Here is a 16,311-nt window from a genome sequence, read left to right as displayed (position 1 = left end):
CTCAAGATTTTCTGCTGGCCACTCTAAACAGCAGAATAGAGAGGGTATGGCCTCTGCAGGGATGAAGGCACAGCCTGAAGAGCCAACTACAGACACGATAATAAAAACACATGGACAGATGCCTAGGTGGCTCAGTCGGTTAAGCGTCTGCCTTCAGCTCAGGTCATGATCCCAGGGTCCTGGGATTGAGTCCCACATTGGGCTCCCTGTTCAGAGAAGAGCCTGCTTCTCCCTCTGCCTGCCTCTCCCCCTGCTTGTGTTTACTCTGTTTCTCCCTGACAAATTAAACACACACACACACACGGAATATTTGCATGATTCCATCCATATGTGTATTAAGTAAAAGCTTGATTAAAGTTACTTATCAATTAAGTTACCATGTCCTCTCCCTTAAAGGTTTTCGGTGAAATTGTTGCTCTGGAAGAGGTGTCATGTTTATTTTGTAGCTTCTCACCTGCTGCACATCCCCACTCGTATAAAATAACCTGTTTGCTGATCAATTTGTCACCCATGTGGTTGCAATGAATTTGCTCTGAGATTCTGGTTATCTTCATTTTGCAGAGAAAAAACATGAGGCCTCAAAGAGGTTAAGTGACTGGTCGTAGGTCCCAGGCTGGTAAGTGGCCAAGTAGGGACTCATGGCCAGGTCTTCTGATTCCAAGTCCATGGCTATGTCCCACCACCATCTTGCCTTCTCCAACCTCTTCTGGGATCAGAAGAGATGGCGAAGGACCTGGGTTACCCCTGAAGACTCAGAAGGTTGAGAATGTGTTCTGCTGGCCCATGAGCGGCCTCCCTCTGTGGCATGTGTGCAAATGGCCAGATGTAGGCTTAGGGCCTGAGCCCAGGAAGTAGGTGGTGCGTCCTGGTGAAAGGTATGGACATGAAAAGAGGTGTGTATGGGCGTGGTGCAGGCGTAGACAAGAGACCATGCGGCATCTCATGAGGCATGCACGCGTGTCCTGGATCACCCTTCTCCCTCAGGAGTCCTGTGGAGGGCTGGATGCCACTCCCTGCCACTAATCATCTCCTCACTCAGGTTGAATGGACTCAAGAGTGCCCCTCCCCTGCTCATTTTAAGGAGAGCCTAGTTCCAGACTCTGTGAATGGCACCACCCAATGGCCAAAACCTGGGAGCCATTCCTAACCTCTTCCTCACTCCCATCCACTACGTCCCCATCACCAAGTCCTAGTGCTACCTCCAGATTATGTCTCCAACTCTCCCCTCCTCTCCTTTCCCTCAGCCAGGAGACAACCAAAATATGCAACAACCAGCATGGCCAGGGGACCCTCAACACAGACACTGCCACTGCCACGTTTGCTGTTGTCAACGTGAGTGTATTAAGCATGGTGAGTACAGGACCCCCGTCCCCCTGAGGCAGTCCCTTGGTGTGGCACTGCCTCTTGCCTGAACTGTTGGAGAAACTCTGTTCCTCGCTCTGATCTCTCTCCTGCCCCAAGGTCAGAGCAGTTAACCTAATTCGCAAACCCAATCATCTCTTCGTGTCTCTTCACGGGGTTACAACTCTGCAGAGGCCCCTTCACTGTGCAGGAGATGCCTTTCTGACACCTCAGCTGGCCTCGCGAGAACTTCCCCAGGCCAGACCTACCACTTCTGGAGGACATCTCCTGTCACTTCCCTTTAAGCATCCTCTGTTCCAGTCCCACCAGACGAAGTACAGATCCTAGACTAGGCCACGTCTCCATGCCTTGCACTCAAGGCTTCTTCGGCTTGGGGTGCCTTGTCCTCCCTGATGCCTTGTGAAGTCCTCCCAATTTGGGCTCAAGGCACAACTCAAATGCCACTTCTTCTGTGGAACCTTCCCCAGCCTCCTCCCTGGTGTCTCCACTGTCTGTCCCACACAGCCCTACCATTATCCTACATCTCACTTGCTTATACTTTGCTTGCGTGTCTGTAGCTCTCCTACAAGACAGCACAAACTGGGGACCATCTTGTAACCTGGGGACCCCCTAGCACAGTGCTTGGCACATGGTGGGTACCGGGAAGATGCTGATGGGTTGATGGATGAACAGGATGATATAAAGGCTGTCCCCGAGGCAGAGCAGGGGCCTGAGAAAGCTTCCTGCCCAGGAGTCTGTGGTAATGGACATGTTGCCTGGGATGCAGCATGCAGTAGAACAAGGCAGGAGAGATCACTAACCTCACCACCCCTTTTGGTTTTTGAGTATGTTTTGACACATCCAGGAATGTTTTTGGAGACACAGCGTTCATGGACAGTGTACTTGCAGTCTGGAAAAAAGAAAAAAAAAAGAAAGATAGAAAGAAAGAAAGTGCTTGTGAGTGGTTACCTAGGAAGGTTCAGCCGTCTGCCCACCACCTCCACTCCAACCGAGTTCTGTGCCTCCCTCTGGGTGACCGGTTAGAGGCCGGGAACCTATGCGCACTGGCTTTCCAAATGGAAATTTGAAACTGCCTCCAGTTGCTCAGTGAGAGGAGAGTCCATAGTTCTCTCCCAGACACGTTTCTGTACCCTCTACCCCACCACACTGCCTCTGCAGAGCATGAATGCAGGAAGAAAACATCCCCAGAAAAGACGTTCCACTTAAGGGAAGTGTAACCTGCTCAGTACAACTAATGCCATGCATTCTGTAGAGGAAACGGAAAGACCAGGGGTGCTCCTCACTTTGGAATTAGGCAGGCCTGGGCCTGAACTCTGGCTCTGCCACTGGTCACCGCACACACAATCGTGGGTAACTTTCTTCCTGTCTCTAAAATTCAGTATTTTCTATAAAATTGGGATAAAATGGGCTCTCTTTCTCTTTGCAAGGCTTTTACAGCATCAGATGAGATAGTTTGTATAGCGTTGTGTGTGTCAGAATAGCTCTCCCATAAATTATTATTGTGTTGTTACCACTTCTTACTACGCAAACAGGAAGGCCCACAGGCCTCGAACCTACCAGCAATGAGACTGGGTTCTTCTATAAGAGGAGTGTATGTGAGGGCTGGACGTGACTGGGTGCTGGAGGGATTCGGGGGGGGGGCCTTCACTCTCCCATGGGCGCTTGCTCTTGGTAGACCCACGGCCCAGCCCTGCTCAGGTGGCTTCTGTGGCCATGTCACTTGCTGACTAGCTCATGTGTGCAGCTTGGATAAACGTTCAGTGGCCTGACCTGCACTCAGGGGCTCTCCTGCAGCCGCAGCTCACCAGGGCCTGGTGGGTCCCAGCAGAGGGTTTGCTGCCTCTGTGATAAGGTAGCTGTTGGGACTCTGTGCCACAGCCCCTGGGCCCTATAAAGCCTTTGTGTGCTGTAGCCTCTCCTCCTCTCCCCCTGCACTCTCTCTCCACTCTCCTTCCTACAACACCCCTTCTCCTTCCTCCCCTTTCCATCTTTCTCCGGTTCTCCTTTCTGGTCTCCTTCCCTCCTTTCTCCCTGAGCTTTCTTCCCTCCTCTCTTTTCTGACTTTACTAAATGGATCATAAAGAGAAACAGCAGAGTTTTAATTTCCATTGCATTTATATAGCAGTTTTATCTTATTTCTTAAGAAACACCCCCAGCTTCAGCAAAATAAACATTCGCTAGCAAAACCCAACTCAAATGAGTGTGAGATGTTTCAAAATGATGTATGAACGTGAATCTCCCTCGCACCCCCGCCAGGGCTCAGTGGCCCTTGGCAGAATTCCAATCACAGGACAGCGGTTGTCCATTTCACATGGGTAACGCAAAAAAAAAAGGACAGAGAGCTCTTGCTTTATTCCCTGCTGTGGGGTCCTTCAAGCTAGAAGTAGCAATCCCTAGACTGTCCTGAAGAATGGCTTAGGTATGTGCAGAGCAGGGCCATTCCCGGGGTAAGGGGTTTGAAGGAAGCTGACTCACAGACGCAGCACAGGCCTTGCTTCCGAACGCCCATCAGCATGATGTGGCAGAAGTTGCAGTAGGTGGGCTTCTTGAAGTGCTTCATGGTCCAGGCGTGCCTCCCGTCCCCCTTGGAGCCCTGCAGGGGTACAGCAAAGGAGATGCTGAGCAGGCTGGAGGGGGGCGGGGGTGGTGGCTCCTGGACATTTCTCTTTTTTTCTAAAAAGACTCTTCTCACATGTGGAATACAAGAGAGTCGTTTAACTGTTTTAGGGACTCTTTCAAAAGAAGTGCAAATCAAGATAAAATCCTTTGTTTCTAGAATTAGCAAATATTAAAAATCAGGAATATCTGAGTGGGGATAAAAGAAGACCTCTCCTATGTGGCTGGCAGAAGGGTAAGTCAGAACAAATTCCTTATCCATCGTCTGTCTGTCTATCCATCCATCTGTCCATCATCATCCTTTAAATGTTTACAGCTTTTGACTTAGAAATTCTGCTTCTTGGGTTCTATTCTAAAGAAATAATTCTTTTTAAAAAATGATGTATTTATTTGAAGGAGGGGTCAGGGATCGAGGGAGAAGGAGAAGCAGACTCTGGAGCAGAGAGCCCAACGTGGAGCTTGATCCCAGGACCCTGAGATCATGACCTGAGCTGAAATCAAGAGCTTACCATTTAACCAACTGAGCCTCCCAGGGACCCCTTCAAAAAATGACGTTTGAAAGTCAGATGAACATTTTTGTGCTCTTCCAGGCATTTAATCCAAAACTGTTTTTAAAAAATGGAAAACTGGAAATATCCTGAAGGTTGTAAAAATTTTCCAAAGGTTAGTTGGATTTATTGTTAATGGATCATCAAAAAGATACTAAAAAGATTATCTAATGGCATTGGAATGTGCTCATGATACAATGCTAAGTGAATGCAAATTTGATGATGTATTATAATCTCAGTTTAACACAAGATCTAAGATGGGAAGAAACGTCACTGAACTGTTAACAGAAGTTAGCTACTGTTAGCAGTACCACAGATGTATTTTAATCTCTAATTTCTCCTTACCGTTTTTTCCAAAAAAATATGTTTTCCATGTTTTCTTCTACAGTGAGAGTGTACCAGTTTTGTAATCAGGAAAAAGTCATTTAGCAAAAACAACCCACTTCTTTCAACTTTCTGTACACAGATAAAATAGTAAAGAGAGATAGAGAGAGGTTAAACCACTTCCTCCTGACTTGGCCCAGAAGCAAATTCATCCTTACCCACCAGTGAAGCCAAGCCTCATACAACCACATATGAGAGGGGAATCCACTCTCCTAAGGCTGCAGGAGGGAGAGAGAGAAACTGTATCTTCAACATTACACCCAATGTCTCCCCCAAATGCTAAACCAGCCTCCTAGAAGACCATAATTTACAACGGTAAAGAGGCAAACAAAAGCAAATGTGAACGTAACTTCTATTAATTGAAAGTCTAATGCATTTATTTTTACATAGGCACCGAATTATAAGATTTTTACATTTGATATTCAAAATTCTGAAGAAAGCATCCTTTGGTGTCTTAAAAACCATATTGCTAAGTGCCATTAGATCTTCCAACTTCTAGCTCTGGGAGCACAGCCTCATGGGAGGCTGTGGCTTCAGGAACATGCCTCCGTGTATGCTGTCCCTGAACGTTTGTCTTGGGCTCCATCAAAAGACTAACATCCTTGGGCTGGTCTTAAGGGTGGTAAGAACTACTGGAATCAGGTGGGGGGAACTGACATAGAGACAAGCGTGCTGGACTCACACCCAGTTCCTACTTCTGCGCACCTCTGGTTTGGGGTGGTCACGGCAGCCAGATCTGTCTCTGTGCCCAGACTGGGCTCCTCATGGTCTCCAGGGAAGTGCCATCTGCTCTTCCGAATGCTGGTCCCCTCTCCAAAGAAGGGCTAAGCATTTTTCTTCTTACTGCCTCAAAACACTGCTTCTTTAAAGATCTGAGTTTTATAGAATTATAGCTTTTTGTTTAATGGTTTCCACGTTAGTAAATAGATTTACTGATTGATTAAATGATTTAGGGAAAGATTGATTCATCCATTCACTTGATAAACATCCAGAGGATGTCTGTAAGAATCAAGTGAAGTAACGTAAGTCAAGCTCCTAATCCAGCGCTTACCACATCGTGAATTAAAACTTTTATTAAGTTTCTCTCTGTGTTAGACACTGGGGAACACAAAGCAAGTAGAGTGTTTGTAAGGAGGTAGATTTATGCCTATCCCAGAAATGAAGAAAGAGGGCCCTGGAGAAGTTATATAAATAGTCCAAGACTATAAAATAACAAACGACTTATTTCATAACTTGGTCTTGCTGGCCTGAGTCTATGCTCCTTTCATCCCTCCCCCTACTTACACATTCTAGGGTTTTCCTTTATGGACAGAAGGGAAATCACAGCAGTCTTCAGCACAGCTTCTTCATCTACCCTACAGAGCTGTCATTTTACCTGAAAATCCCTTTATTAACTCAATCAGATGGTTTTGTTTTCTTAGATACTATTTCGTGGATGTGGGGTTAGAAGCAAAAGGACCCAGATGAAGGCTGAAATAACATTTCTGCTTGGGTTATAGCGCCACCATGTGGCCCTTTCATTTCCGCACAAAGGAGTCTGCATGATGTGGGTGTCACCTCCCCAGTGCCATCCTGGTGGTGGTGGGGGGGGCAGACCATTTCTCCTCTGCATTTGTGCCATTCAGAGATCTCCTGACTTTTTAGTTGTCCCATGTGGGTTTTGAAAAAACTAAAGGGGCTATGTGATTTTTTTAAGCTACCGAGGGATGCTTTCTCTAGAATCTTGAATATTAAATGTAAAAACTTACAATTTAATGCATATTTTTAAATGCACTTAAGACTTTTGATAAAAGCTACATTCACATTTGCTTTTGTTTGCCCCTTTATTGATGTAAATTACGGTCTTCTACGAGGCTGGTTTGGCATTTGGGGGAGACATCAGAGGTAATGTTGAAGAAATAGACCTCTCTCCCTCCTCCAGCCATATGAGAGTAGATCCCCTCCATGAAAAGAGTTGTATGCTGCCTTGGACTTAGCAAGTCCAAAACAGAATAGGAAATAGAAATTGCTTTCTTGTGGTTAAAATGTCTCACCTCCATTCTCACATTTCAGGAAAAAAAAACAGGAATGCTGGAACTTCCACTTTGATTCAAGTACCGATAGCAGAAACTGTGCCTTCCTTATCTGAGCCCACCATGCCCTAGCTCAGGTGGATTATTACATATGATAGGTTCTTGGTAAGGAATCACTGAATAAGCATATTCTCTTCCGGAATATGGCGGTTGGCCTCTGGTACTAACTGGGTGTGCCTGAGGGCAAGTCCCTTTACTTCTCTGACCCTCAGTTTGTAAAAGAGAGAGACTAATGTGTGGATCACCAACATCATTTCCAGCTCTGACTTTTTGGGTCTTAAGGAATAAGAAGGCAGAAGTTATATAGTTCCTGGTTCCTTGATTTCTACTTAGCACTTGGAAAGTGCTGGACATGCTAAGATGATTGCAGGATTCTTTGTTCTTGAGTGTTGGGAACGGAGGCGCAGCTTCTTAACTGCAGAGCAGTCAGATGGAGACATTATGGGCAATGGCAGCCAGAGAGAGGCTAACCCAACTGAACGTCCTCTCTATGGCATTTCTGTAATCTCAAAGAGGTGTTGTCCACAACCTGTGCAACAGTCCACCATTCAGTGACATCAAGCATTTACCACCATCTAGTTCTTATCTTTCCTTTGTGTATGGAAGCGATTTCCCTTGCGAGATAAGCAGACCAGATCAGATACGGCTTATATTACCATGGATTTCACATCAAGCCTCTATATGTATTCCCTATTCTGGTAAAACTGGGAGGTTTCTCTAATACGCTCTGAACTTTCTTTCATTTAGGTCTTTGATCAAGCTTTTCTCCCAGCCATAAACTTTCTCTTCTATCATTTCCCATCGGCCAATCATACCCATCCTTGGAACCAGATCAAACATCACCCTCTAAGGGCTTTCTACCTGACCTTTATACTCAAGGATGAGACCTCAGACTCCCACATGGTACTTCCCACCAGGCCAAACGACCCCAAGGCTTCTTCCCACTTTCTCACTCCTCAGTATGGGAGATTTCGAAAGCATGGGATCTTTGGAGTTAAGTGCAAATAAATTCTGGCTCTTCCTTTGCTCTTTAGGCCCAGAATTTCAGTTTTTCATCTATACAAATTGGGGAAAAATATACATCTTATCCGGTTGTTTTGATGGTTAAATAAGATAGTATCACTGAAAAACCTCTACTTTGGGACACATCAGTATCTTTCCTTCCCTTCCTCCTTTCCTTCTTTTGTCAAGACTCTTAGCATATTTTACCCTAATTTGTTGAAATGATGGGATTCTTCCTTGACTCCCCCCACACAAACCCTCAAACCACCTGGTTGAGTCTAAGCTTCTGGTAGGGGAATATTATTTTTGAATCCCCTTACTGTGTTCAGAACAGTACCTTTATTTAATTTAGTCAGTGTTCTCAGTCAAATGAATGAATATATACCAGGCACTAACAGGTGGAAAAAGAGGACTTTGGGGCTGGCTTAGAGGCTATGGTGTGCCCAGTGGGGAAGGGAAGAAGCCAAGGCCATATATAGATGCTGATTTCCGCATGGAACCTGATGCTTCTGAAAGATAAGAGCTCTCTGAGCTCAGGCTTGATGACTTACAGAGTCGTCCATGCCCAGCAGGACCAGCAGTGGGATGGTGGTCATCCCTCCATGGACCCATTCCTCTAGAGACACAAAGCCGTCCCGGTCATAGTCCATCCCCTGCAACATCTCCTTCAGTATCTGCAGAACCCAGAGAGCAACAATTGTCCACTTTCATCCTGCACTTCCCTGCCTCCCTCTGTCCCCTTCTTTCTCTTTTGCTGTGTTATATACTTTGTGTTTTACCCCTTTGTGCTCTGATTTACAGCAGGCAGAGCAGTGAGGGAGCAAACAGCAGTGAGGAGGCCAGGGTTCCATGCCCTGCCCTGCCCTGTCCTACGTGGCCTTGGGCAAGCCACCCCCACTCTCTGGGTTCAGCTTCGCTCACCTATAAAATGAAAATAATATTGCTATGTGGGAAGCAGTGTAGTGATGATAAGAGAAAAGGTATAGAAAATGTCTCATCTAGTACCTGACTCATAGGAGCCCCCAAATGTAGCTACTAATATTATCTCGTGATTGAGAAAATCTTTAAAATTCTTTCTAGTTCTAAATTCCTTGAACCCTTGTTATAAAAATTTAGCTCTGGTGGAAAGGTTAGGGAGCATTATTAGGTATTATTATTTAAATTATGTCTTTCAATTTTTCCTCTTTTTCAATTTTTTCCTAGAGAAAACAGAGGTCAAGGCATAGGACCCCAGAGAAGCTGCCTATGAGAGGGTGAGTCTGGGAGCGCATGCACGGTCAACATTTTATCTTGCTTTCATTCAGAAGTTCACTTGGACATCTCCCCTTGCTTCTGGAAACTTACAGGTCTCAGCTCTGTGGGATCCCACTCCAGATACTGGGCAATGTGAAGCATCTGGTTGACAATACGATCCATTTCCTAGAAAACATCAAGAGAACAGAACCACTGAAGATGTGTTTTCATGAGCAAGACCCAAAACCAAACCCCGTGGGAAGATGGGCAGGGCAAAGCGTGAGAAGCAGCCGTGTAACATACTGGCCTTTCCTAAGGAGAGGACTACAGCCCCGACTACAAAGCTCTGTGGAGAGTAGACGCTCACAAGAAACAAAGAACATGGGCAAGCCACAGGTATGCAGAAAGCTCACTGTCTTCTTCTTGGACTCCCCCTGAACTCAACTTCCTTCCTCAATTCTGTTAGTCTCAGGAGAGAAGGCACTCTTGTTTTCTCCTTTGTGATTCTTGCTTCCTAAATACTTCCTAAATACTAAACCAAGGCAGTTCTCTCCCCTCACCCTCTTTTATTGCTCCTCATTCCCAAAGCTTTAGCAACTTGGCATCCATCTATATCCCTCAGGGGTCAATTTGCAGGTGGATGTAGGGCCACTGTATTGGTCCTAGCTCAGGTCTTAACTCTATCTTTTGAGTGTCTCTCTTTCCTCTGCATCTTGCCTAGCCCTGAGCCCGGGACTCTGATTAGGACATTTATAAGGGCTACACCTGCCTGGTAAGCAAGACTTTTGTTTAGTACCAAGGTCAGGCTTTCTTTAAGACCTCACAGAACTGCTGGATGGGAATGAAATCAGTGCACCAAGAGTCGCATGGCAACACACTAGACTGAGGAGGCATTTGTATCTCTTGGGCACCATGGAAGATGCTCATAGTAAGACTGATCTGGGGAGACACGTTGGTGAATGGAAGCCAAGTTCAAAAGTGTTATTTCCACCACGTAGGATGCTGGGTTAAAATAAGCAACCTAAAAACCAGGAGGGATTTTAAAAATTACATTCTATTTAAAATTTTAAAAATTCATTGCAAAATCACAGATGAGGTAATAAATGGAGGTAAAGTAGTGGGCCAAGCAGTGGGGACAGGGTGCAACAGATTTTCCAACAAAAAAAGAGCTTGGTGGATTGAGCTGGGTTCAAGAGTCCTTGATTAAAACAATGTGATTCAGGAACTAAGAATTAGACTCAGTCTTGGTCTGTGTGAATAGGAAGGCATTTTCAGGAAGCAGAATAGCAGATCTTAGGAAGAACTTGTTCCCCAGATGTCCACTCTGTTCAGGCCACATGTGACTGCTTAAAGATTCATAGAGGAATAGGTTAGGTTCTGTGTCATATTTTAAGAATGGCACTTTCAAACCAGAGCTTGGTCAGAGTGGTTATTTAAGCCTGCCTTATGAGAAACAGTGTAGAATATTGGGGGAATTTGAGCTTAGTGAAGGTCTTAGGGTAGATGGGACAGTACCTTCTAAATCTTAAAGACCTATGGTGTAGGATCGATTTTCCACTGGTCCGCTGTCCTGGTCACCTACACAGGGCAGAAGTAAGCCAAGGGGTATAGGGAAGGAGCGGTTGGGGGAGGGGGAGAGGGAAACAGAATCCTCTTTTGTGCTGAGAATTTCTCTGGTAGATGAGAGGTGCCTTCTGTGCAGGAAGGAAGCCCTCTCTACCTGTTCTCCCAACAGTGGAACCACGGTCTTGAGGCAGAGGGTGAACTCTCCACTCCTGAGAGTTTTCACATAGATCCTAGGCATCCATCTGCTGGATATCTTCTATGGAAAATTGAATTGGGTGTCTCTATAGACACTCACTTCCATCCCCCAGTGTTGTCTTCCCAACAGATCTGGAACTTAACCCCTTCTTACCATCTGCAATGCTTCTACTCTGGTGCACGTTACCAGCATCTCTTATCTTGTTTATTCCAATAACCTCCAAACTGGCGTCCCTGCTGGTGTCCCTACAGCCTAGTTGCAACACAGCAAGCTAGAGTGATCTGGTTAAACCGAAGTTGTGTCACCCCTCTGTTCAAAACCCCCAATGGTTCTCCCTTCCTCCAGAGTAAAAGACAAACTTCCAATCCCCTCTACAACTTGCTGGGTTTTGTGAACTCTCCCCACAACCACTCCTGGTCATTCTTTCTCTGATCTCATCTCTATTACCTCTAACTCTGACCTCCTTGCTGTTCTGTTCCATCAAGTTCCCTCCTCATTCATCTGCTGACATTCCAAGCACCCCTCTGGCCCCTCGCACTTGGGGCTGCCTCAGCCTGGAAGGGGTCTCCTCTGGATGTCCCCCTGACTCACTCCCTCACTTCCTTCCAGTCCCTGTTCACAGATCCCCGGAGGGACACCATCCTTGGCTCCTCTAGCTAAACTGCTCCCTCCAACACTTCCTTTCCCTCCTTTATTTTCCTTCTGACTTGCACCTCTCTCTGACACATACCTCGCTCAGCTTTGTAGGGCGCATGCTTGCGCTAGAACAAAAGCTTCATGAGGGCACAGATTTGTGTCTGTTGGCTTCACTGACATAGCCCCAGCGCTTGAAGTAGTGCTTGACGTGGGGCAGACACTCCATTAACGTGTGTTGATCAAATGCTTTGGAAGTCTGTGATTCTCTGGTTGTTCTCCAGTGTGATGCAGCCCACGGCATTACCTTGTGGCTATGGGATCCCTTAAAGGAGCCTTGGGGTTTAGAGGACTTGGGGATGACTTCATTGGTCTAGTGGACTTGTTTCCTTCCTCCCTGTGGGGCTGGTGTGACTCTGTCCCATGCCTCTCAACCTCACAGCCTTTCTGTTAAGGAGCCCCGTCTCTAACAGTGCCGGTGATGAGCGCAGGGCTGCCTGATAGTTTGCCTTCTCTCCTCTCTCCCTTCCATACCTCTTTTCACTCCATGATCCCTGTTGTGTCCTTGCCTGTTCCTGAGGGAGAGCGGGGGCGGGTCTCAGGCCTTCCCGGGTACAACGGGACGGGACCATTTGCTCAGAGCAGAAAGAACCAGACTGGTTGAGCTACTGCTCTGGGTATAAGAGGAATACTGGGAAGTTCAAATAGATAAGATACTAAAGCAACTCCCCTTCTGAAATGGTGAGATCCAAGGCTTCGGGAATGAAAACGTCAGGTGGAGTTTGTTCTCCCTCAAGCTGGCCCTCTGGAAAGTAGCAGTGGGGGGGTTCTGCCCTGATTCCTGCAGGCTCTATCAAGACACTGCTATTCTCTAATGTTAGAACTGGGGGTTTCTAGACTCTTCCTCCACCTGCTCCCTTCTCCCCCAGATTTTCTTGGTTTCAGGAGGGACATTTGGAATGAGAGCTTACCGCTTGGTCCAGGAGACCGTTCTCATCCGAATCATAGAGACGAAACATGACTGCAAGAGACACAGAGGTGAGGCTCAAGGTGTCCTCTGGGCACCACAGATGGACTGGGGCTTTGATGCTGCCGGTCTTTAGCTCAGTTCTGTCGCTGGGGCAAAGGCCCCTGCAGCCAGCTCACCCACCCTCCAAAGTACAGAGTCTGATTTCTTACACAGGGGGTGGAAAAAGGGAGGAGAACCTAGCCGTCTGGCTTCTGGACCTGTCTAAGCAATAACTCCATGGCTGATGAGATCCAGGTGGCAGTGTGGTTCCTGGTGGAGGGTGCATACCCTCGCAGCATCACTGGAACACAGCTCACAAGTGCCCGGCTGGTGGGAGCACCAGAACTATAAATGGGACACTGCTTTTACTGCACCCTGAAAGGGTGTGGATTTAGGCCTTGTCCTATTACCTCAAGGGCATCAGACAAGTCATTTAACTTCATTGAGCCATGTTTCTTTATCTGCAAGATGGAGATTACAATGGTTCCCCTTCCTCCTAGGTATTTTTTTTTTTTAAATGAGGATTAGTATGTAAATGATCGGTCAATTTTTATTTCTGTAATAATTTTAATTGTTCTATATAAGAAATATAAATAAGCATACAATATCCTACAAGATATGTATAAAATAAATATAAAATGTTCGTGAAAGAAACATGCCAAGTAAGACTACATACATAGTAAATATTTTTGCTGGCCTTTTTAATACTTAGGGTTTTCTTTTCTTTTCTTTTCTTTTTTTTAAGATTTATTTATTTATTTATTTATTGGACAGACAGAGATCACAAGTAGGCAGAGACAGGGTAGGAAGCAGGCTTCCCGCAGAGGAGATAGCCCAATTCGGGGCTCGATCCCAGGACCCTGGGATCATGACCTGAGCTGAAGTCAGAGGCTTTAACCCAATGAGCCACCCAGGCGCCCCTTAGAAAGGCTTTAAGAGAAGGTTTTGACAACTTCACTCTCTAAAAAAGATATTCAGGGAAGTTTAAATTGATGTGTTCTTTCTCTTAACATCCCCAGAGCAAGCAAAGAAGTCCAACATCATTTCTTTAACCTCAGAATTTTATGCCAGCTATGATCACTCTAAAAATCAATATTGTGACATCTAAATGTTTTGGCCTCTTTAAAGATTTCAGGAAGATCGAGCTTATACAGACAGATTCATGTGCCCTACTCCCCGTCCCATGGCACCTGAAATGGAGAAAGCACTCAACAGATGTTATTTTATTTTTATTTTTAAAATTTTTAATTAATTAATTTTAAAAAACTATTTTATTTATTTTACAAGTAGGCAGAGAGGCAGGCAGACAGAGAGAGAAAGAGGAAGCAGGCTCCCTGCTGAGCAGAGAGCCCGATGCAGGACTTGATCCCAGGACCCTGAGATCATGACCTGAGCCGAAGGCAGAGGCTTTAACCCGCTGAGCCACCCAGGTGCCCCCAGATGTTATTTATTGTTGCTTTTTTTCATTAACAAACATTTATATGTGGCATTTAATAAGTACGATGCACTGTGCTGTACACGCTATCATTACTGCTGATGGAATCCTCAACAAAGCTATGATGTAGTTACCATTATAGAAGCTGTTGTATTTGTTTTTCTTAAAATGTCAATGTGCTATTCAGAAACACCCTTTAGCATGTTCTAGCTGTAGGGAGGTGATGCAGGATAAGGAAGACCTGGGACAGAAATTTGGGCAAAGGACTAAATTTTCATTTTTGGGACTTGGGAAACTGCATTTCACTCATCTTAAAGGTAGAGATCCTGTTTGTGATCTCAGAAGTAAGCGGAGTCAGGAGCAGAGCTGACACATCTTCATTTTCCTCCTGTTCTTGGAACCCTTCATTGGGCCTCCCTGACTGACCCTTCCCCCACATACCCACTCTAGACCTCTCAGCATGTACCCACAGATCACGACACTCCTGTTAGGTTGCTTGTGTGTCATCACATCTTTCTAATGTTGTGACATCCCTGCGCCTTGTTCAGTGGGGTGACTGTGCCAGGAGTCAAGATTCCTTCAAAGTAGGGTCATGGCCTTCTTATTCTCTGAGTCTTCAGAATGTCCTAGTCAGAGGCACTCAGCATAGGAGGCTGAGTTGCCAAGCAGATGCTGGATGATGGAAAGGGCAGGCTTTCCCACCACTGCTGTTCCCAGACCCTGGGCCCCGGGTGACTCCCGTGGGGAGCTCCCCTGGTCCTATAACGCAGGGACAGCTGAACCACAAAGAACAGGAAGAAAGTATCCCGTTTAAGACCAGCATGCCCTTGGGCAAGTCGTTTACACTTAAAATGAGAATAATCACATTGATCTTCTCAGGTTATTGTAAGCTTAAAATGAGATAATGCATTTAAAGTGATTAGCAGAGGGGCGCCTGGGTGGCTCAGTGGGTTAAAGCCTCTGCCTTCCGCTCAGGTCATGATCTCAGGGTCCTGGGATGGAGCCCGGAATTGGGCTCTCTGCTCAGCAGGGACCCTGCTTCCCCCTCTCTCTCTCTGCCTGCCTCTTGGCCTACTTGTGATCTGTCTGTCAAATAAAAAAATAAAATCTTTAAAAAGAAAAAAAGTGATTAGCAGATAAAAGGTCTTCAACAATGAGAGTAATTGTTAATGAACAGATGATAGGTGGGATTTCAGGATATTATTTCCCAAAAAATGCACGTTTGGTTATTAAAAGAGAAAAGCTTAAGTTGTTTTCAGTCATTAAAATCAGGAGAGGATTTGAATTCATCTGGTTTAGTTTAAAAAAAGATTAAAAGCTCTAGAGGACAAATATAACCAAGTTTCTACAATAAAAAATTACAAGAAAAATAATAAGCAGAAGATTAAAATAGAAGAAACATAAGAAGCAATGGCAAATGTAGGGACCACATTTGGATTCTGATTCAAACAACCAGTTAAAAATAGGTAAGATAATTGGGAAAATGTGAACACCGACTGAATATCTGGTATATAAAAGATGAAATTAAATGGAGTCACTTATGTCAAGGGGCTTTAAAATGGAGCTGGGGGACCATTAAGGAGATGGGCCTCATGTAGTTCCTAACCGGGCGGAACCGTGAACTCTGAATGGGGCCAAACTGCAAAGATTCCAAGGACTCAACCTGAACACCTGCAATTTGCTACATTAAAGAGACTTTGTTTAGTGATAACCTCAGTCACCAATTATATATCAATTAAGATTAGTTTTCCACTACCAACACCAATCAAAATTCTCTGCAAACACATACATGAGAATTCCTCTTGTCTTTAAACACCCCTGACTTTTGTTCCTTTGGGACGGACACTTTATGGGTTTCTACCCAAATCTGTGTTCTCCATATTGCTATTCTGAGGCCCTAAACGAATACTTTTGTTCTTATTTTAGCTCTGCCTGCTTTCTCTGTGAACAGGCAGTAATAAGGAATCGTTGTCTTTCAATGTGATAATGGTGGTGAGGTTATAGTTAAGAAAAAGTCGTATTTTAGAGGTACATACAGATGTCTGGAATTTGCTTCAAAATATTCTGGGGCAGAGGGAGTGCATGGGAGGTATAAATAAAACATGATTGATTATAAGCAGGGTCATTACTGAAGGTGGCTGATAGGTATAGGGAAGTTTACTGTGCTTTCTACTTTTATCTATGTTGGCAATTTTCTGTAACAACAAAAAAAAATTTTAAATGCAGTTTCTTTTTATTGCCATTACCAGACTCAA

At 45.3% G+C, this 16,311-nt stretch overlaps 1 protein-coding gene across 5 annotated transcripts in view; it reads right to left on the bottom strand.

The window, feature by feature from the left end:
* Window positions 1-16,311, bottom strand: part of DGKG (diacylglycerol kinase gamma) — a 209,932-nt gene that overhangs the window by 124,442 nt on the left and 69,179 nt on the right. For all 5 annotated transcript variants that reach the window (XR_009350976.1, XM_059163209.1, XM_059163206.1 and 2 more), the window contains 5 exons: window positions 12,584-12,633; window positions 9,329-9,403; window positions 8,536-8,658; window positions 3,838-3,955; window positions 2,163-2,251 (listed from right to left, as the gene is read on the bottom strand). Coding sequence is in view for 4 of the 5 variants with exons in the window: in XM_059163209.1 (XP_059019192.1) it covers window positions 2,163-2,251; window positions 3,838-3,955; window positions 8,536-8,658; window positions 9,329-9,403; window positions 12,584-12,633 (455 nt within the window). In the remaining variant the exon portion in view is untranslated. The remainder of the gene's footprint in view (window positions 1-2,162; window positions 2,252-3,837; window positions 3,956-8,535; window positions 8,659-9,328; window positions 9,404-12,583; window positions 12,634-16,311) is intronic.

The sequence above is a fragment of the Mustela lutreola genome, chromosome 2 (genome assembly GCF_030435805.1).
Source record: "Mustela lutreola isolate mMusLut2 chromosome 2, mMusLut2.pri, whole genome shotgun sequence".
Classification (NCBI taxonomy): domain Eukaryota; kingdom Metazoa; phylum Chordata; class Mammalia; order Carnivora; family Mustelidae; genus Mustela; species Mustela lutreola.
The sequence above is the reverse complement of the archived record's forward strand: the minus strand, read 5'-3'. Positions and strand labels throughout refer to the sequence as shown.